General features: G+C 38.0%; 1 protein-coding gene across 5 annotated transcripts in view; it reads right to left on the reverse strand.

The window, feature by feature from the left end:
• rbm10 (RNA binding motif protein 10) overlaps nt 1-22,660 on the reverse strand; it is a 367,172-nt gene that overhangs the window by 153,925 nt on the left and 190,587 nt on the right. For all 5 annotated transcript variants that reach the window (XM_039773885.1, XM_039773884.1, XM_039773886.1 and 2 more), the window contains 3 exons: nt 11,033-11,193; nt 1,725-1,822; nt 1,039-1,126 (listed from right to left, as the gene is read on the reverse strand). In XM_039773885.1, the coding sequence (XP_039629819.1) occupies nt 1,039-1,126; nt 1,725-1,822; nt 11,033-11,193 (347 nt within the window). The remainder of the gene's footprint in view (nt 1-1,038; nt 1,127-1,724; nt 1,823-11,032; nt 11,194-22,660) is intronic.

Below are 22,660 nucleotides of genomic sequence, written 5' to 3' on the forward strand. Positions count from 1 at the left end.
GTATGGACTTTTGAACAGGTTATGAATATTGTGGCAGATAGCCAGGGACCTTGCCCCACCGGGACACCTGGATCAGGGAAGGACCGGGAAAGGGGCAATATCTTCCCTGGACGCAAGAGGGCATTCTCCTGCTTTCCATCAAGGGCCACGGATATGGAGCTTGGAAGCTCAACCCAGTGGGGGCCTTGGCCCAGACAAGGGGCTGCCTGGATGGTTCCTAAACCCAGGAAGTGCTGCCACTTCAGGAACTGTGTATGCCCGAAGCACTTCTGGGTGCAAGGGCAGCACTTGTTGCCGGAAGACCATCACCAAGCACCTGGAGCACATCAGGGGCATGATAAAAGGGGCCGCCTCACTCCCTTTAGAGAGCCAGAGTCGGGAGGAGAAAGACGGAGCTTGCGAGTGAGGAGTGGTGGCGGCCGAAGAGAGATGAAGGACTGAGCAATAGTGTGTGAGTCACTAGAACCTGTGTAAATAGTGTCTGTAAATAAACCGGGTGTTGTGGACATTGGTGTCGTGTCCATCTGTGGTCGGGCTAGCTTTTACAATATATACCATATGACAAAGTTATGCAATTAACTTTAATTAATTGCCTCTTCATTTAAAATTAAAAAATAAAATTACAAACCAAATTTCAGCTTTTGAGCCTTTATATGTAATGATATCATTATCACTGTATAGTGAAAATGTTAAACACAAATAAATGCAAAGTCACACACCTTATTATACTGAATGTAATTTTGTGACTGTACTGATATTAAATTGATCTCTCAAAAATCTGAATGCACTAAATTTGAATACAAGGGAATTAACATGGACAGATGGATGAATATTGATTGACAGTATGCACTAATGTTAACAAAATAGCCCATACACAACGTGATGAAATTATTTCATAAAAAATTGTCTCTGCAGCAACACTGGACATGAAGGTATAATGAAGTTATGCATTCAAATAAATGTATCATAAAACCTTTCTTTTAGAAAAAAGACTAAAACACAAGTTGAACTGAATGGCAAAATTTTGTCTTAGTTTACCTGTGTAACAGCCCACTGAGCAGCAGCAATGGCAGTACTAGCAACTGTTGCAGCATTAACTCGGCTGCACTCATTCATGAAACCATCTCTAAGAAACATAAAAAAACAAAAATGAACATATTTAATTTTCTAACTCAAATTAGAGAACATATCTCATTCAATTATTGCAAACCTACAAATCAGGTCTGTCTAAAACTACAATGGTGCCTAAAGGTTATAAACGCCAAAGCCCTCTATAAAAAATAAATAATTACAGACAACATGAAAAAGGACTGCATCCATTGAACCCTCCCAAAATGGCTGCCTCCCACATGAAGAACTGGGAAAATTATTAGGAGAAACAACTTAAAACTAGAAAATCCACATGACTACACAGATCAAAAAAAAACCAAAACGCACACACACACACAAGCATATATGGTACAATTGCACTATGTCAATGTATTGTTTATCTCACTTACGATTTTTATCATGTAAATTCCTTTATCCAGTAAACATTATCATTCAGTAGACAACAAAAATTGCTGTATTTGTATATGGCATAAAAGGTTTTGGGAGAAATGATTACTTTTAAAAGGACAAAAACAATTAAACAGCATATGGTTCCTCCTTCAATCAATATGAATCACTAGCAAGCTTTTAACAATATGCAATAGATGAAGTAAAGGATCCCTGAAGCACTGCACCGTTTAGACCCCTTAGCAAATTCAACAGCTATATTCTTTCCATCAATGTTCAGTGGTGGCTGAAGAGTTTGGAGAATCTGTAGCAATTGAGATGCTTCCTAAAAAAAATAAATAAAAATAAAATCAATTCATTTTAGTTACAGTGCTTCCCCATTTAAAAGATAAGTGGTGTACAAATTTACAAAAAGGTACTGTTAGAAAAGAGCATGCTCATAAACATACATTTCTATACACAGTTATTTAAAAATTAAAATCATTGTAACCATTTAAAAGTAGTAGTACTGTTGCATGTACAGTGAAAATATTAAATTAAGGCCAGCTTAGAATAAAAGGAGGAAATAAAACACCAATCTATGCAAATTCCAGAAAAAAATACACTTGAGGAGTTCACATACATTAGGAAACAGTAAGCAAAGTTTATCTGACAAGAGAAACAAATAGTAACAAGGTCCTTCAAAATACAATTATTGTACTACAAAATAGTATTTATATCACTTGAAAATATGAGACAAGAGTATTGCTGAAATATTCAAAGTACACAGGTATTCGTAAATGTTAGCAAAAAACTGCTAAAAATTTCAGGTCACATTTTTAACTACAAGCCCTTATGATTCAAGAGTCACCAACTGTAACATTGTACAGTGACTCAGCAATCCTTCAGTATTTGTTATACATGCAGGCAATGTGCTGTCCAATCTTTTCAATTCTAAAATTAGAATTGCCTGAAAACGGGAGTTCTTTGGTCAGTTGTATCTGGATACTTTCTACATACAACAACCTACATTCTCCAATTTGGTTCTGATACCATGCTTTCCCTGCTTTGCTACTTGTGGAATATTCTTTGAATGTAACCAGCTTAAATAATTATCCATGCAGATATTGTGACAGTACACATGTTATTAAAATAAGAAATGAGAGATAAGATTGTTATGGGAAATGCAAGATCCCTGGTGAACAAAATGGAAGAATTAACTGTACTGACGAGTATGCAAAAGAAGTATGAGGAGTGTAGCTTTAGGTGTATTACTGCAGAAACATGTTCCAGATTGGCCCACTATTAGCAGACCAAATGCACCAACAGTATGATAAGAGTAAAGTAGTGTATTTATTATAATCTTGGGAGACTTTAATAAGATGTCGCTCTCAGCAAACTTACCTACTTTTGATTAGTTTGTCAAGTGCAGTACATAAAATAACAGATCACTCCAGCTCTTGTATGCAAATGTCAAGGATGTGTACAGCTCTACAGCTCTTCCTCCTCTTGGGAAATCTGAGCACATTTTGATTCAACTTATGCCCCAGTATAAGCTCATTGTTCTGCAGCAGCCAGTTATCAACAGGCAACTTATTAAGTGGTCATCTGAGGCAAAAGCTCTGAAGTTACAGACTGGGATGAGTTCTACGAACAGTATGGTGAGGATACTAATGAACCTATTGCCAGTAATACTGGATATACAGTGGTGTGAAAAACTATTTGCCCCCTTCCTGATTTCTTATTCTTTTGCATGTTTGTCACACAAAATGTTTCTGATCATCAAACACATTTAACCATTAGTCAAATAACACAAGTAAACACAAAATGCAGTTTTTAAATGGTTTTTATTATACACATGGCCCTGTGTGAAAAAGTAATTGCCCCCTTGTTAAAAAAATAACCTAACTGTGGTGTATCACACCTGAGTTCAATTTCCGTGGCCACCCCCAGGCCTGATTACTGCCACACCTGTTTCAATCAAGAAATCACTTAAATAGAAGCTGCCTGACACAGAGAAGTAGACCAAAAGCACCTCAAAAGCTAGACATCATGCCAAGATCCAAAGAAATTCAGGAACAAATGAGAACAGAAGTAATTGAGATCTATCAGTCTGGTAAAGGTTATAAAGCCATTTCTAAAGCTTTGGGACTCCAGCGAACCACAGTGAAAGCCATTATCCACAAATGGCAAAAACATGGAACAGTGGTGAACCTTCCCAGGAGTGGCCGGCCAACCAAAATTACCCCAAGAGTGCAGAAACGACTTATCCGAGAGGTCACAAAAGACCCCAGGACAACGTCTAAAGAACTGCAGGCCTCAATTAAGGTCAGTGTTCACGACTCCACCATAAGAAAGAGACTGGGCAAAGACGGCCTGCATGGCAGATTTCCAAGATGCAAACCACTGTTAAGCAAAAAGAACATTAGGGCTCGTCTCAATTTTGCTTAGAAACATCTCAATGATTGCCAAGACTTTTGGGAAAATACTTTGTGGACTGATGAGACAAAAGTTAAACTTTTTGGAAGGCAAATGTCCCGTTACATCTGGCGTAAAAGGAACACAGCATTTCAGAAAAGAACATCATACCAACAGTAAAATATGGTGGTGGTAGTGTGATGGTCTGGGGTTGTTTTGCTGCTTCAGGACCTGGAAGACTTGCTGTGATAGATGGAACCATGAATTCTACTGTCTACCAAAAAATCCCGAAGGAGAATGTCCGGCCATCTGTTATTCAAGTCAAGCTGAAGCGATCTTGGGTGCTGCAACAGGACAATGACCCAAAACACACCAGCAAATCCACCTCTGAATGGCTGAAGAAAAACAAAATGAAGACTTTGGAGTGGCCTAGTCAAAGTCCTGACCTGAATCCAATTGAGATGCTATGGCATGACCTTAAAAAGCGGTTCATGCTAGAAAATCCTCAAATAAAGCTGAATTACAACAATTCTGCAAAGATGAGTGGGCCAAAATTCCTCCAGAGCGCTGTAAAAGACTCATTACAAGTTATCGCAAACGCTTGATTGCAGTTATTGCTGCTAAGGGTGGCCCAACCAGTTATTAGGTTCGGGGGCAATTACTTTTTCACACAGGGCCATGTAGGTCTGGATTTTTTTTCTCCCTAAATAATAAAAACTATCATTTAAAAACTGCATTTTGTGTTTACTTGTGTTATATTTGACTAATGGTTAAATGTGTTTGATGATCAGAAACATTTTGTGTGACAAACATGCAAAAGAATAAGAAATCAGGAAGGGGGCAAATAGTTTTTCACACCACTGTATTATTATGTGTGGACCCTGTTATTGCACCAATGACTGTTCACTGCTTTCTCACCCACCACCCTTGAGACACCAGTGAAATGAAGACTCTTCTTTACCAGAAAGAGGGACTTTAGGGCTGGAGAAAGAGTGGACATAAAGAGGGTGCAGTGAGAGCTAAAGGAAAAGACCAAGGAGGCTAAAGAGAACTATAAGAGGGAACTAGATTCTAAGCAGAAGCAAAAATAAAAATAAAAATAAAAACAGGAGGTGGTAAAAGGATTGAAAAACATCACAGGCTTTAAACAGCTCAATTCCAGATCAGACGTGGGAAGTACAGCTAGGGCTAATAAGTTAAACCAGTTCTTTAATATGTTTTACTGTGTGCTTCCTGCCCAGGAAGCAATCAATGGGGCTCAATGCTGCTTGTGTCCCCACTCAATTCCACATTGAGATTTCTTTTAAATATTTCAAATTAAATACTTTAATGACCTCTTAGGCACAGCATTCAACAATGTGTCTGTCTACAGAGAGAGTGTCAAATATGCTGAGAGGTTTACTTACCTTGGCAGTGACATTCATGTCTCTGGTGACTCTTCCTATGAAGTCAGCAGACATATTGGGAGAGCATGGGGAGGTCATGAGGTCACTGGAAAGGGATGTGTGGCACTCCTGATACTTATGCAAAAGGGTGAAGGTCCAAGTTTTTAGAGTCCTGGTGCTTCCTGTCTTCTTATATGGTTACAAGACATAGATGCTACCCAGTGACTTGAAATAAAGACTGGACTCTTTTGGTACTGTGTCACTTCAGAGAATCCTTGGGTACCACTGGTTTGACTTTGTGTCGAACGAGCAGTTGCTCATTGAGTTCCAAATGAGGCATATTACCTGCATTGTGAGGGAGCATCAGTTATGGCACTATGGCCATGTGGTATGATTCCCCAAGGGTGATCTGGCTTGCAGGATCCTCATTGTTGACGACCCAAGTAACTGGACCACGCCAAGGGGATGCCCACGTAACACCTGGATGCTGCAGATAGATGGTCATTTCTGGAAGGTGGGACTGGACCGTGTGTCTGTCTGGGGTTTTGCCAATGAGGATCCCTAGCTGTTTCGTCATGTGGTGGGTGCACCAACAACCTGTGCATGCTCCCCAACCTGACCTGACCTGACAAATGCCAGTTTCTCTGTTCTCATGTAATAGCAATGACAACTTACACCTACCAATCAAACAACCTCTAGCTACCCAGAATTGACCTTCACAGTAGATCAGGTGAAGAAAGAACTATGCAACGTTACGTTAACACAAACATACTGGATCTGACGGTGTTAACCCTAATGCACTGAAGAAGTGTGCTAGGCAAACGTGTATAGTTATCAGCATATCTTCTATCCAAATGTTATCCTACAAACGGTTTCAACTGGATGAAAAACATCTTGTATGGGACTAGTCCTGAGGATAATGTAACTGAAAGTGTTAAATAACTACTGACTGGTGGTACCGACTTCACACATTATTGTGGCTTTGGAAAGGCTGAAATTGTCTTACTTGCAACCCCTGGTCAGAACAATACTGGATCCTTTGCAGTTTTCCTACCAAGACCAAACAGTGGTGGCAATGCAGTTATCTATATGCTGTATACAGCCTACTTCTATTTGCAGAAACAGGGTAGCAGGATAATAATTTTGTTCTTAGATTCCTCTAGTGCATTCATCACCATAGGGCCCAAACTACTAAGGGGGAAGCTCCAATCAGTAAGGGCTGATCCTACCACTGTGTCCTGGATAATGTACTTCTTAACTGGTAAAGCATAGTTTGAATGGCTTAAGAACTAGACATAGTCATGAGTAACACAGGGATTCCACATGGAACTGTACTGGCTTCCTTCCTGTTTTCTTTGTACACATCAAACTTTAGATACAATACTGAATACTGATAATGAATTGTGTCATCTGCATAAATATTTCAAGGACATAGCCATCATTTGGTGCATCAGTGGTGTGGAGGACAGAGAATAAAGGACACTAATGAGGGACATTTTTGAATGATAAAAACTGAAATACCTGCAGCTCACCATCAGTAAGACAAAAAAGATAATCTCATACTTCAGAAGGGTTAGGCCCACTCTGCCCCCGATCTTATTGATGGTGAAGATGTGTAGGTTGTGAGGATATTTAAATACCTTTGGGTACATCTGAATGACAGGCTTATGTGGAATGCCAACAGAGAGGCTATAAGGGTCAGAGGTTCATAATTACTTCTATTTCCTACTAAGGCTGAGGTTGTTTAGAGTATGCAGGCCACTCATATGTTTTTTATCAGTCTGTAGTGGCCAGTATTTTTCTATGCGATACTGTGCTACGGAAATGGTATTAGAACATGGGAATGGCAACTTACTAAATAAACCAATGAAAAAGGCTACTTCAATCATAGGAGTCAGGCCGAACTCATTGGAGAAAGTAGCAGTGCAAAGGTCACCTAGGAAGCTACTTACTGTCCTTACAATGACTGCATTGCTCCAAGGGCTGCTATATAAGGTTGTTTTAATACTCAGCCATCAGGCTCTACGAGTCATCCCTCGTCTGATGAGGTATTATTCCCTTGTTTGCTGAATGGCACAGAGCTGGTATAGCATCGTAACAGACACTATGTGCAATATACTGTGCCAATTATTGACATCCTGTACTGTGAAACTGTAACCTATACATGTGTGTAATTCTAATCACTTTACACTTATTAAATACATTTTATTCATTTACTTACTGTATACTGTATATGTATCTCTTTGTACCTTATTACCATTCTTAAGATTATCATAATCTTTGTTATAAATGTATTTGTACCTTTTTTGTCTGCTGCTATAACCTGCAAATTCTTTCAGGAATAATAAAGTTTATACAAATACAAATTCTGGATCTTCCCAGGGAGTTCTGTGGAAGAATAATTTTAGGGTAACATAGCATTCATCTTTAATAAATGGCATAAAGGGTTAATAAATGTCGGAAACGAGACAAAGATCAAGTGAACAACAAAATGTACACTTAAATATAAAATTTGGTTTAGGAAAAATACTGAGATGGTTAAGTAAATAAAGAATGTACCAGAAGAAAAGCTGATGTAATATACAAAATGTACCGAAGGATGACTAAGAAATCAGCAGATGTACTATAAGCAACAAGAATGGACAATTGTTATATGCACGGAAATTTCAAGGGTGGTGGTGCAACTCAAAGGTATAGGAAGAACCAGAATACTTTTATTTTATATGAATCATTTGGGTGTAACCCAATGAACCAACCTGTGTAAAATGTATGCATTGATTGACACTCTATGTAAATTCAACAGTTTATAAAATGAACCTCTATTCTTTGTTTCTCTGGCCATATTGACCATGCTGTAATGGAGTGCTTTTGAAGAATGCACCCAGCAAAGTATTTTGCTGAGGAGTAATAAAAAGATACAATGAACAGCTTTTCTCCAGCCTGATTACTGAATTGTCCTGTTAGAGGATGTTTCTTTCTTTAGTAAGATGTTAAATTTCGACCACAGTTTCCAGGCCAGCTGAGTCATATACTCCCTCCGGCATACCTTGGTTCTGTTACAGAGTCTCTGCTTGGTGGGAAATGCCTGGAGCAGCTCCAAGAGGAGCTGCCTTGGGAGCATCCTTACAACATGTCCAAACAACTTCAACTGGTTCCTCGTGGGTAGCAGCAACTCTGCTACAATCATGGAGTGCCAGCCCAGCAGCCATGTGAAGAAATCTCATTTCTGCCACTGGCACTTACAATCTTAATCTTTTGGTCATTACACCTCATGACCACAGGCGAGGACAGGCATGTAGATCAAATGGTAAACTGAGAGTTTTGTTTTAGACAGCTCCTGTTTTGCCATCACGGACCAGTACAGTCCAGTCCCATTAGAACAGCTGCTGCATCAACAATCCAATTGCCAAACTTATATTCTCTTTTTTCATCACTCAAAACCAAGATCCCAAAATTCTTGAAGCTTCACTAAGGGTAGCTTACCCACCACCCCTTCACCTAGAGAAAGCAATCTACTCTTTTCTGAGACAGAACCTTGGAGGTACTGATCCTCATTCCTGCTGCAGTGAATCATTCAAATACCTGCCAAAAGTCATGGTCAGATGAGACAAAAAGGACATCATCTGTATAAGGCAATAATGCTAACCCCTAGCCTCCTCAACTAGACATCCTTACATCCTCAACTGCGCCTAGATATCCTTTTCATGAAAACCAAAAACATGAGCTATGACAAGATACAGCCTTGATATACTCCAAAATCTACAGTGAACTAATTTGACTTAACAGCAAATATATAGGATACAGCTCTCACTTAGTTCATCTAAGGGGAAAAATAGCACGCAAGGGTGGCCCTGTTACTCCATATTCCTATAGCACCTCCCACAACACATGTCAAGGGCCACAGTTATATGCTTTTCCATAACTACAAAACACATGAAGACTAGGTTATTATACTCCCACACAACCCTCCAGCAATTGCGCCAGGGAGAAGACCTTGTCTTCTTTTCAACTGCCAGGAAGGAATCCATATTGATCCTCCTGCATCGTAGGCTCAACCATCAAATAAAGTCTTCCATCCAGCACCCCTGCATAGGCCTTAATTGGGAGGCTGAAGACTATGATCCATTTGTAGATGGAACACACACTCTGGTCACCTTTATTAAATATAGCAACCACCAGACTAGGCTGCCAGTCCAAGGGCACTTTGCCAACCTCCCATGCTTGACTAAATTGACATGTTAACCACACTATCCTAACACTAGAATCTCTGAAGCCTATGAAAAATTTTGTAATCCCGGGCCACCTTAAATTCCTTTGCACCTCTCCATTAGCATCTTTTGTTTTACCAATGTGTCGATCAGCAAAGCAGCCTGCTATCCCTTCTACCCAATGCTTTACACCCATTGTACAGTATGTAGTCATTCAACCAGTAGTCTCCTTATATGTATGTACATATGGAACTTTTTTTTTGGTAATTTATATTCAGCAACAAACATGGGAATAAATGTCCTAATATAAAAATCAGTTAAATGTTGCCCGACTCAAAAAAAAAAAAACGTTCTTTTCTAGGTCTAACTGCTGCCTGCATTTTATGCGCTACAAACTGCTGAGACATTGATACAACGACCCAGCTATGAGGTAAAAGGCAGGATGTTCAAGCAGAATGTCTTCTGGTGCACCTTTGGGTTCCTTTGGTATGTGGTACTTTTTATGACCCAGGAAATTCATAATTCAATAGATTTAAATGAAGCCAAGATTCTACCATCCACAACATTTTATTTTACATGTGGACAAATTAAATGGACACTCAGACGACTGTTAGCCTATTTACAAACTGAGCAAATTTATTAACTCTTTTCAGTATGTACTGAAATTTGTTGGCAGTGTAACTTCCAGTCAGAATTCAGATATGGTATCTCTCATTGTTTAACACTATGGCTTTTTTTTCCAATACATTGCCATTATGATATGTAATATATGAGCAATATTAACATATCATTTTTATTACAGATGACATCTAGCTCTATTAATCAATAAAACATATTTTCATTTACTTTCTAACTGATTTTAATGTGGTAAAACTAAAATTACTAGACATTATATTTATAAGAAAAGGTTTATGTGAGAGTGCTGCTGCCTCGCAGTTAGGAGACCCGGGTTCCCTTCCCGGGTCCTCCCTGCGTGGAGTTTGCATGTTCTCCCAGTGTCTGCATCGGTTTCCTCTGGTTTTCTCCCACAGTCCAAAGACATGCAGGTTAGGTGCATTGGCGATCCTAAATTGTCCGTAGTATGTGTGCGTTTGCGCCCTGTGGTGGGCTGGTGCCCTGCCCGGGGTTTGTTTCCTGCCTTGCACCCTGTGTTGACTGGGATTGGCTCCAGCAGACCCCCCTGTGACCCTGTAGTTAGGATATAGCGGGTTGGATAAAGGATGGATGGTTGGTTTATGTGGGTGGTATTCTACACATTGTAAAACACTATTTAATATGTACCTTTTGAACCTTTGCTTGGCTGAATCCACCCATATTTCCAAACATATTATGTACACATTGCTATATAAGAAATCCACAAAATGTAATTATAATTTTCCAGCTCCTAAAATCCACTCAAAAATACATTTATTATGTACACATTGCTATATAAGAAATCCACAAAATGTAATTATAATTTTCCAGCTCCTAAAATCCACTCAAAAATACCTTAAAAAATGTAATCAGTAGTGTTTGTTACAATACCAAAAAAGTATATTTACTTACAACAATAGTGGAGAGTTGCAAAAAAGCAAAGCCACGATTTAGCTGTGTTTGCTTGTCCTTAATGAGCCTCACATTTGATGGTGTGAGGGTGGCAAAGGGGGCAAGGGCAGTTAAAATCGACTCTAGTGATGTATGCTGACCAAGGTTTCTCAGAATCAAAGCTGTGAAGAATATAATTTCATAATAATATAATTAGAGATTAGAACACTTCCCTTAAAAAATACTTCACATGTAGAAAGTATATTGAAATAAAAATACTTTAACAAACAGAATATTACTTATATGTATTCTATTACTTCATAACCAATGAATTCAGTTTGTCTGTACATCATTAAATCTAGGAAAGCATTCTATGTTAATGATATTTAGATTGATATACATGAATTTTACTACTGCTTATTCAAGATTTTTTTGCATTTTAAAGAAGGAAAAAAATACATTTTCTTGTTAAAAAAAAACTTAAAATAACACGTGACACCTTTCATCTAAATCACATTAATATGTAGAAACAGGAAACAAATATTAATCCAACTCTAGGAAACTTATCTTCTTTCAGTCCAATTTTCGATTTTTAAATCAAAAAATGGCTTTTTTTGATCTACTTACAGATAATTTCCTCTATTCAATCATTCATTTCAAGGCCATTTTATCTAATTCAGGATCAAAGAAGTCAGAGACCTTCCCTGCCACAATGGGAACAGAGAAGTCAATGATGAGTAGTGGGCCATCAAGGGACACGCTTGGTGACAAGGTGCCAAACTATGTTTCCAAGCAAACTGCATATCACAACTTTGGCATGTGAAAGCTATCTTCAGACATAATCTGGTACTGCAAATCATATTTTAATTTGAATTAAATTGTCTGCTTTACAGTTAAGATCAGTACAACTGCCTACCATTCAAACTTAATTCATTTAGAAAATAATGATTAATAAAAATACAACTTTAAGTTGTTCTGCCCATCTAAGTCTACCGTTTTAATCAAAAGAGCATATTGCCAATAGTCCAGATACACTGTAGGACAAAATGGTCAATTGCCCCTTTCGTCCAAACTTTCAGGAGCATACAAAGTCTCCTCTGCTAAAAGAGTTGACTTTACAGGGATGCAAGAAGCCAGCAGCTCTTCCCTCACATACATTCCATAAAGACATTTATTTGACAGATTGTGGTTCTGCAGGTCCACCACTATTCTCCATTTTTTCAGTTTTATTAATTTAATTTGATAACCTGCAAGTGTTAAAAGATGAGCTGACATTTCTGCATACTTTTGTTAGAGCAAGTGGTACCTGGTAGGAAATTTGTCTTAAACGTTTTAAGTGCAAGCTGAAACATTGTTCACTCTTAAGAACACACTTAAGCACGCATGTATTTATATTGGGGGGTGAACTCTGATTCCAATCAGGAGAAGCTACACCTTACCATAAAAGCTTGGTACATGTATAACTTCAAAGACTCAATCGTTCTCTCTTTGAGACTAGAGTGCTAACCCCAGCTGACAGTGCCATCTCTGAGCACTTGCATTTGTCAATAATTGTGCTAATGAAATGGTGTGCTTCAGTTACCATGATATAAGCCTATATATACTGTATAAACCTTGATATAATGGCCAGGAGCCAACACCTTCACAGAAAGGTACGTAAATAAAATATAACACCTACTGAAATGTCCAATTAATTTTTTTCCATAACCAAAAGTAGAGATTATAATTTATTTGATTAACATCAACTGTTCCACTCTTTGTTCCCATAAGCTTCAATCTTGAGGTGGTTAGCAAGGACAGGAACCAAACAATCATCTTGGTAAACTTTCAAGGACATAAATATACACCAATCATAATCCAAAAGATATGATTTACATTCAGCCAGGAAAAAAACTGGGAATGTTTAATATATCTGCAATGGTGTGTAACCACCAATTTTGCTCTGTTCTCCAGTAGGCTTCCTTTCACTAAAGCAAAATGTCTCCTGCCTGTCATAGTGTGACAGGAAGAAAAAATAATTAAGACATGAAAAATTTGAGAATGACCCATACCTAGAAAATAGTCTTACAGCTACTAGCAATGTCAAAGTCAAAGCAAACTTTATTGTCATCTCAACCATATACAAGTGTACAGATAGACGAAATTGTGAAGCTCAGGGTCCACAGTGTACCAACAGGAAATGCAAATAATAAATTAAAAATAGAATTAAAATGAAAACAAAAACAAGGCATTGCGCAAAGACAAGACAAAGAAGTAGCAGCAATATTGACATGTAGTAAGCAATATGAACATTGATGCAATGCATGGTATTTGCAATCTAGATACATAAATATAGTCAATAGATATGTAATAAACAAATAAATTTCTGTATTATCTATATTTTTTATCAGTGTATGATAATACAGTAGACCCCCCTGAAAACGCGGTTCAGGGTTTGCGGCCTCAGTCATTCGTGGATTTTTCATTAGAACCTAACTAATAATTGTTAGCAGAAACAGCAAATATCCTCAGCAATTTTTTATGGCTTTTTTTCGTGGTAATACTGCACTGTAGAGAGAACAGGAAGCAACCGCAGAGGAAAACGCGGTTTGGGATGGTGAAAGTAGCCAATCCAAGAGCATAGTCTACTAGAATTTGAAACTGTAACTCCCAGCACTCCCTTCAGTGGCTCCAATTGGTCTTCTGATAAGGGTGCAGGGGCTGTTGAGGTCAAAAGAAGGCAGCGTGGCTTTTAAAAAGGGGTCTGGAGACCAAAAGGGAAAAAAAAGCTTTTGCAATTTGTGTTTCAAGTTCCTGTCTGTCTGCCTGCCTTCTGTTGGGTTACCTGTACTTACTCATTTTGTCCTGGATCATTTCATGGTTGGGGTCTGGATTGTCTGCCATCTGCCTGTGTACAGGAGGACTGTAAGTGTAGTCATTGCTATCCTGCGAAGAAAAGAGCGCTCCTGAACCCATCCACCCGTCTTCACCATTTCAGGAACTACCAGTAGGACTATCTTTACATTCCCATTCAACATGCGGATCTCTGGACTATCTATCTTCATCATTACATTTCATCAGTTGCCGTTTTTCCATGGACTTTACTGTGTGTGTTTTGTTGGTGCTTTGTTGTATTTAATGTATAATCGCTGTAAGGGGAACAGGGGTGGTATTGTTGTTTTCATTACATTCTTTATTTGCTGTTTGATTACTGGTTTGCTTTGTTTTTGTCTCTGTTTGTGCGTGTGGGTCATGTCAAGGCTGGGTGCATCCCTGGAATTTCCACCATAAAAATAAATATATCACCGTCTTCTCGATGGTGTGAATCTTAGTGGCACTAGACCACTACATCGTTACTCATTTCTCCTTGCTGCTGCTTGACTGCTGCCCTGTGATGCATCTCCAGCTGAGTGTTCTCATGTTTTCCACTTTGTTGTTCTTAATACTTGAACCTCTGCAACCAGCTATAGTTGTTTCCCAGTGTCATTTGCCAGCATGTAGGAGCCGAGTATACTCAGCGATGTACATTCATTGAACGCCGCAACCAGCTATTGTCGGTTCCCAGTGCAATTTACCAGCATGCCGGAGCTGGTCAGTGCCGTACATTCGTTGAGCAGCCAGCTCATGACCACTGCTGATCCCTGCAGCCTCGCTGTCTCTGGGATTGAGCCACTGCACTAGACTAGCCTGCCAGCGTCACCGTTTACCTCTGTGTACTTCCGTGCAGCTTGTTCATGAACAGTTGGGTTTATGATTTACAGAATTTTGTCAATGGTGTCAGTTGCACCTTGTACATATTGTTCCAGTAGTTTTTTTTACTTTTTACAGTTCATTGGCAGTGTGTAAAATGATCAGTGTTTGCAGTAACTGTGATGATCTTTGCATGAAAAAAATGTGTTCCATTAAATTTCACTTGTTCTTTGTGACATGTACTTAAAAAGTGCAGCAAAAAAGTATTTGGCGTCCAAGGATCCATTAACCCCCAAGTATGTGGCAGTTTAAGGGTTAAAGCCCCAAGATGCCGTTGAGACACCCTTCACCTTCCAAGGCTTCTGGCAATGAAAATGCGCTTGCATGAATTAAAATACATATGGGGGTAACATCGGTATTTTGCATTCTAGCACTGCTGGTGACATAGCAGTACAGTACTGTACAGTATACAGGTTTACCTTTACATTCTTTTTGTAGGTAATGTATTAAGCTGAGGTTGAAATGACATTAAAGTGTTTTGGGGGCACATGTAGGGTTTAAACTATAAAAATAGGCATTTTTTAACCACAGTTTTTCACAATTCGTGTTTGCCCTAGGAATGCAACTCCCACAAATTTCGAGGGTGTACTGTAGTTGTTTAACACTAGAATTACCGCAGCCTACGAAAAAACTCGTAGATCCTTCCCACCTTAAAATGCTTCACACCTCTCCGTCACGTCTTTTGTCTTCTAAATTTGTGGCTAAGCAGCAAACAGCCTACTATCACATCCCCCACCGGCGCACAGCTTTCTCAGCTCGAATCTGTTTACCTGCGTGTCAGTTGCTTGGAGTTGTACAGAGTAAGAAGTCAAGCAAAACGACACATTTTATAAATACTGTATTGTTATTTGGAACACTTGCATTTCATGTGTGTTCCGTGTCTACATAGATCGATGTACACACATTGTTAAAAAAGAAACTTTTTCATGTTTTAGTCATAATTGACAAAATGTAGACATGAAGTTTATAGTAGAACAAGTGCGCTTTTATTCAAAAATATAACTATAGCAAAACAACCTGTGTTAGAATGCGATATTGACATGCATTTGCTAAGAGTGCTGTGGTGGCGCAACGGTATCAGCTCTTGACTGGTAGTCTGACCTTTATGGGTTCGATTCCAGATGAGTCCGTTTTGAAAAGTGAACTGCACATATTCTTACTATTTTAAAATAAAAACATACATTTGATTCTAGTCTGTAACAGCCAGTGTAATTTATGATACTTGTAAAGTTTAGCTTTGTTTTCTCTTTTATTAAGTTTTATTCTCTCAGCCGCGTTTGCCATCGCTGTACTTTGTATATGTTCATGGGAAGCACTGCACTCATGACATTACGCTGTTGGAAGTAAGTAAATAAATAAAGGTAATAACATTAGATCTGGCTCTTACATACAGTACAAAGGACGGTGCATGCACCCAAAACATTAATATTTACATGTTACTTACATGAAAGCCAGACCTAAGGTTATTTTCCTCCGAGTTATTTATTTACATGACAACGGTTCTACATCGGATCAAGCATGCACTTTTGCCATCGCTTTACTTTGTGTATGTACATGGGAAGCTCTGCACTCGTGACTTTACGCTGTAGAAAGTAAGTAAATAAATAATATCTATATAGTAATAACAGTAACTTTATTATTATATTGCAGCTTCCCTTTCTGCCTATCATATAGTGCCTTTCCTTTGCTCCTATTTATCTATATATCTATCCCCTTAGCTGTTTTTTATATATCTATTATACAGTGCCCTATGGGGTGCCAAACAGGCAATTACAATGATTTTTGGAATATATGAAGTCATTCCTGAATATATAAAGTCAAAACTTGAATATATAAAGTAATTCCTGAATATATAAAGTTGTCATCAGAAAATATAAAGTCATTCCTGAATATACAAAGTCAGTGTCGGAATATATAACCTCATTCCTGAATATATAAATTTAAAGTCAGATTATATTGATATTAATTGAAGCGACTCAGGCACATTTTTAGTAAACTCAATGAGTTCCTACTACAACGTAATGAACTAAGTTAACAAAAACATCTTCAGAAAAATTAAAAAAAAAAAAAAAAGCACTGTTCAGTTAATTAATTCAAAATGATGTATGTGCCTTTTGAACATTATATTAATTTATTCTTCTTGTATGGGCGCATTTTTGGACGAACCTCACAAGCCCGATCGACTGAGTGGCTTCTGTCAAAGTTTACCTTTCACTAGTACGAGTGAAAAGACAAGCACGGAAATTTTATATATTCGGTAATGGCTTTATATACTGTATTCTAACTCTGACTTTATATATTCAGTAATGATTTTATATATTCTGACACCGACTTTATATATTCAGGAATTACTTTATATATTCAAGTTTTGACTTTATATTTTCAGGAATGACTTTATAAAATCATTGTAATTGCCTGTTTGTCACCCCATAGGGCACTGTATAATCGATATATAAAAAAAACAGCTAAGGGCATAGATATACAGATAGATAGGAAGGAAAGGCACTATATGATAGGCAGACAGGGAAGCTGCTATATAATAATAAAATTACTGTTATTACTATATAGATAGACAGGGAGTTATCGAACTCGGGTCTCTGAGGTACGACAAGTCTGCTGCGCTCTAAGTGATGAAATCTTACCAGTACGGCACAGGAGCGGTTGTGACATTCTTGAACTTTTTGTGAAAGTGTTTATTTGATCTTTGGCCTTCAGGCTTCAGACATTTCATAGTTTATGCCTATATCTTGTAACATTTATTACTAAAATATGAAAAAGTTTGTGTTTTAACAATGTGTTTACACAGATTACTGTAGAAACGGAACACACATGAAATGAGTGTGTTCCAAATAACAATCTATTATTTCCACTCTAAAACTCCACTTCACTCCCAGATAATCAGTCAAGGCATGAGCTGGGATAAGTTCGTGCACGTTCTAAGTTGGTGGGGGGATGGAATAGCCGGCTGCTTGCAGCTTGCGTTTATCAGCACATTTAGATGAACAAAAGACACTGGCAGAGAGGTAAGAACGGTTTTAAGAAGCAATTTAAGGTGCAACGGATCTACGAGTTTTTTCGTAGGATCTGGTAATTATAGTGTTAAGACGTGTGTAAAAAATGACAGGTTAGAATGTTTCACAGCAGAAGGATATCAAGAATGTCAAAATACAGTGCATCTGGAAAGTATTCACAGCGCATCACTTTTTCCACATTTTGTTATGTTACAGCCTTATTCCAAAATGGATTGAATTCTTTTTTTTCCTCAGAATTTTACACACAACACCCCATAATGACAATGTGAAAAAAGTTTACTTGAGGTTGTTGCAAATTTATTAAAACTGAGAAATCACATGTACATAAGTTTTCACAGCCTTTGCTCAATACTTTGTCGATGCAATTTTGGCAGTAATTACAGCCTCAATTCTTTTTGAATATGATGCCACAAGCTTGGCACACCTATCCTTGGCCAGTTTCGTCCATTCCTCTTTGCAGCACGTCTCAAGCTCCATCAGGTTGGATGGGAAGTGTCAGTGCACAGCCATTTTAAGATTTCTCCAGAGATGTTCAATCGGATTCAAGTCTGGGCTCTGGCTGGGCCACTCAAGGACATTCACTGAGTTGTCCTGAAGCCACTCCTTTGATATCTTGGCTGTGTGCTTAGGGTCGTTGTCCTGCTGAAAGATGAACCGTCGCCCCAGTCTGAGGTCAAGAGCGCTCAGGAGCAGGTTTTCATCCAGGATGTCTCTGTACATTGCTGCAGTCATCTTTCCCTTTATCCTGACTAGTCTCCCAGTTCCTGCCGCTGAAAAGTATCCCCACAGCATGATGCTGCCACCACCATGCTTCACTGTAGGGATGGTATTGGCCTGGTGATGAGCGGTGCCTGGTTTCCTCCAAATGTGACACCTGGCATTCACACCAAAGAGTTCAATCTTTGTCTCATCAGATCAGAGAATTTAGTGTCTCATGGTCTGAGAGTCCTTCAGGTGCCTTTTGGCAAACTCCAAGCAGGCTGCCATGTGCCTTTTACTAAGGAGTGGCTTCCGTCTGGTCACTCTACCATACAGGTCTGATTGGTGGATTGTTGCATAGATGGTTGTCCTTCTGGAAGGTTGTCCTCTTTTCACAGTGGACCTCTGGAGCTCTGACAGAGTGACCATCCGGTTCTTGGTCACCTCCCTGACTAAGGCCCTTCTCCCCCAATCGCTCTGTTTAGATGGCTGGCCAGCTCTAGGAAGAGTCCTGGTGGTTTCCAACTTCTTCCACTTATGGATGATGGGGGCCACTGTGCTCATTGGGACCTTCAAAGCAGCTGACATTTTTCTGTAACCTTCCCTAGATTTGTGCCTCGAGACAATCCTGTCTTGGAGGTCTACAGACAGTTCCTTTGACTGCATGCTTGGTTTGTGCTCTAACATGAACTGTCAACTGTGGGACCTTATATAGACAGGTGTGTGCCTTTCCAAATCATGTCCAATCAACTGAATTTACCACAGGTGGACTCCAATTAAGCTGCAGAAACATCTCAAGGATGATCAGGGGAAACAGGATGCACCTGAGCTCAATTTTGAACTTCATGGCAAAGGCTGTGAATGCTTATGTACATGTGCTTTCTCAATTTTTTTATTTTTAATAAATTTGCAAAAATCTCAAGTAAACTTTTTTCACGTTGTCATTTTGGGGTGTTGTGTGTAGAACTCTGAGGAAACAAATGAATTTAATCCATTTTGGAATAAGTTTGTAACATTCAAAATGTGGAAAAAGTGATGCGCTGTGAATACTTTCTGGATGCACTGTACTTAAGGTCAGTATGAGATTTTCAGTTCTTTTTCTAAATGCACACTCGCCTTTGCAGTAAAGTGGATTGCATGTATAAAAGTTCTGTTTTTAAAAGTGGTTGAGGCAGTGTGGAAGATCACAGGGGGCAGCATGGTGTTAAGGAGTCTGACAGCTTAGGGGTAAAAACTATCCTGCAGCCTGGCAGATCTGGCTCTGATGCTGCAGTATCTTCTCTTGGATGGCAGAAGTGTGAAAAGTCCATGTGAGGGTTGTAAGGGGTCCTCTGCACAATGCTGCAGGCCTTGCAGACACTGTGTTTGTAAAATATGTCCTGTAGTGAAAGGAGAGGCACCCTAATAATGTTCTCTGCTGTCTTCACTATCCTTTGCAGGTGCTTGTGGTCGGATATGTTGCAGTTGCCATACCAGAAAGTGATGCAATATAAGTCAGTATGTTAATTCATAGTTCAAATGTGGTATCTTAGGATAATCTGAAACTTTCCAACTATGCTGTAAACTTCAGCAATTTCTTGTCACAAGGTTTAATAATCTACAAGCAACTAGATTCAGCAAGTGCAGCGGATAAGTATGGAAGACTCCCTGTCTCAAAAGTTTCCAAGATGTCTCTGGCTTTAGGATGAAGGATTTACTAAAAAGAGCTAAATAAAATTATTCTGAAGCTGCATGTTGAGGTTTGAACTTAAATCTTTCTCACAGCAGAAAAAACAAAAGAACAATGGGAGGTATTTTCTGCAAAAACGTAAATGAATATTAAAATTATAAAATGAAAATGCAATCTCTGTTTTGCAATTTCATTTTCAAAGTCTATGCGCAAGAATGTTGCAAAATTTAAGCGCTCTGGGTAGTGAGAAAAGCGCTATATAAATGCAAAGAATTATTATTATTAAAAAATCTAAACCAAATACTATTTGCATGCTGAGAATTGAAAATGTAAACGCAAAGTGGAAAACGAAAATTCAATGAGCAGCAGGTGGAACCAGTGCTTATTTGCACTTTACTTTTAATTTTTGAAGATCCATTGTTGTTCATACTGTAAATGAAATTGCAAATGTTATTTCATTTTATTTTTAATGTTTACAGCATTCTTGCTTATAAACTTTGAAAATAAATTTGCAAATGGTGTTATTTAATTTTATTTTTAATATTTACAGCATTCTGGCCTGTAGACTTTGAAAATTAAATTGCAAAAAGAGAGACTGCATTTTTATTTTATAATTTAAACTTCCTTTGTTTGCAGAAAATATTTCCCATAGACTCCCCAGTGTAAAAGCAACATGCTTATCTAGGTTTAACTGACCTATGCTTACCTAGGTTTAAAAAGGTTTAACTAACTTCTCATATACTGATATATCGAGGCAGAAATATACATATTAGAAAAGAATCAATTAAACAAATTAGCTAATTAATCACATAAATGCATGTAATTAATCACATCTAACATTAAAACATGTAATTATAAAATTAATACATAAATCATGAACTAAATGAACATTGAATCACAAATTTAATTTAGAATTAACACAAGAGAATTAAAAATGGCATAGTTTAAACTTAAACAATAACCTTAAAACAAACAAAACCAGAACTTTTAACAAAATGCTACTTTAACAACTACAACATGAATTTGAATAGCTTCCTAAAAGGCAAATTAAAAAGAAGGCCAATGTATTAATTATCAAAATGGCATAGCATGAGACACAGACATGATAAAGAAAAATGAAACAACAAACTATTGCTTAAGACTAATTTGATTGAAAATTATCTTAACACTAGAATTACCAAAGCCTACGAAAAATATATATGCACACACATACATTTACACATAAAGACGACATCTTTTAAAACTTTAAATACAAATATGTTCACCGAGATGACTGTGTATAAAACCTAACAGACCATTAAATATAACAATCATAATAAAAAGAAAGAGCAAAAAATAAAATTAACTGAAGAAACATACAACAGAAACAACTACCATACACAGATTTTGTTGGTGCCCTTACAAAATTATTGAAAAAGTGCTATATGCCTCCAGAAATGTAATTAAATTAAAAGCATGTATTGCTTGGATGCCTTTGATTTGTTATTGAGTAAAGAAAAACAAGTTTCAAAAGAGATGAAGTATTGCTTATTCTACAAAGATATTCTAAAAATGGCCTGAACACATTTGTTGGTAATCCCAAGAAAAGATCATAAATAACTGGATTAGACAGATTTTTCAAACTAGCTGTTTTCTTTAATTAGTATCACACATGTCTCTAATCATGTATCAGTCATTCAGTTCTTTTGAAAAGGAGAAAAGTAGTTACTCTGCTGCAAAATATTAGGTTAAGGGTCCCATTAGTTTTGTCCATGCCATTTTCATTTGTGATATTATTTGAAAAAATCTGTTGAATCAAAACTCTAAATCAATGTCAGATTATTGTTAAATATGGAACAAACTATGATGGGTACCAATTACTTTTGTCAGTTTCAAGTTATTTCGGAGACAATGGTGGGTGGTTCTTTTTTGATGGAGGGGTACCTACAAATTTCTCCACACCTGGACAACCTATATCTTAATAAAATATATGTCTGTGTAACTTTGTGTCCATTTAGTTGCTATGTCCCGGTCATGCCTATAGACAGTGCATCACAACAATTTGTTGTAATAAAATGTCATTTGCCATTCCAACAGATGGCACATCACACACTTTTGTAGCAAAGCATTTTCTGACACCAAGACGTTAGAGCAGATCCTTTAAGTCCAATAAGTTGCAAGTTATGGCCTCCATTGATTAGATTTGATTTTGCCAGCATATCCCACAGATGCTTAACTAGATTGAAATCTGGGGAGTTTGGCAGCCAAATCAACACCTTGCACTAATTTTCCTCAAACTATTCCTTAGCAATTTATTTTTCAGTGTTGCAGGGTGCATCATCCTCCTGAAAGAATACACTGTCATCAGGGAATACCATTGCCATGAAAGGGTTTACCTGGGTCTGCAGCAATCTTTAGGCAGTTGGTACATGTCACAGTAGCATCCACATGAATGCCAGGATCTAAGTTTTCACAACAGAACATTGCACTGCCTCCGCCAATATGCCATCTTTTTGTTGCGTATCCTGCTACCTTCACTTT

The sequence above is a fragment of the Polypterus senegalus genome, chromosome 13, assembly GCF_016835505.1.
Source record: "Polypterus senegalus isolate Bchr_013 chromosome 13, ASM1683550v1, whole genome shotgun sequence".
Lineage (NCBI taxonomy): Eukaryota > Metazoa > Chordata > Cladistia > Polypteriformes > Polypteridae > Polypterus > Polypterus senegalus.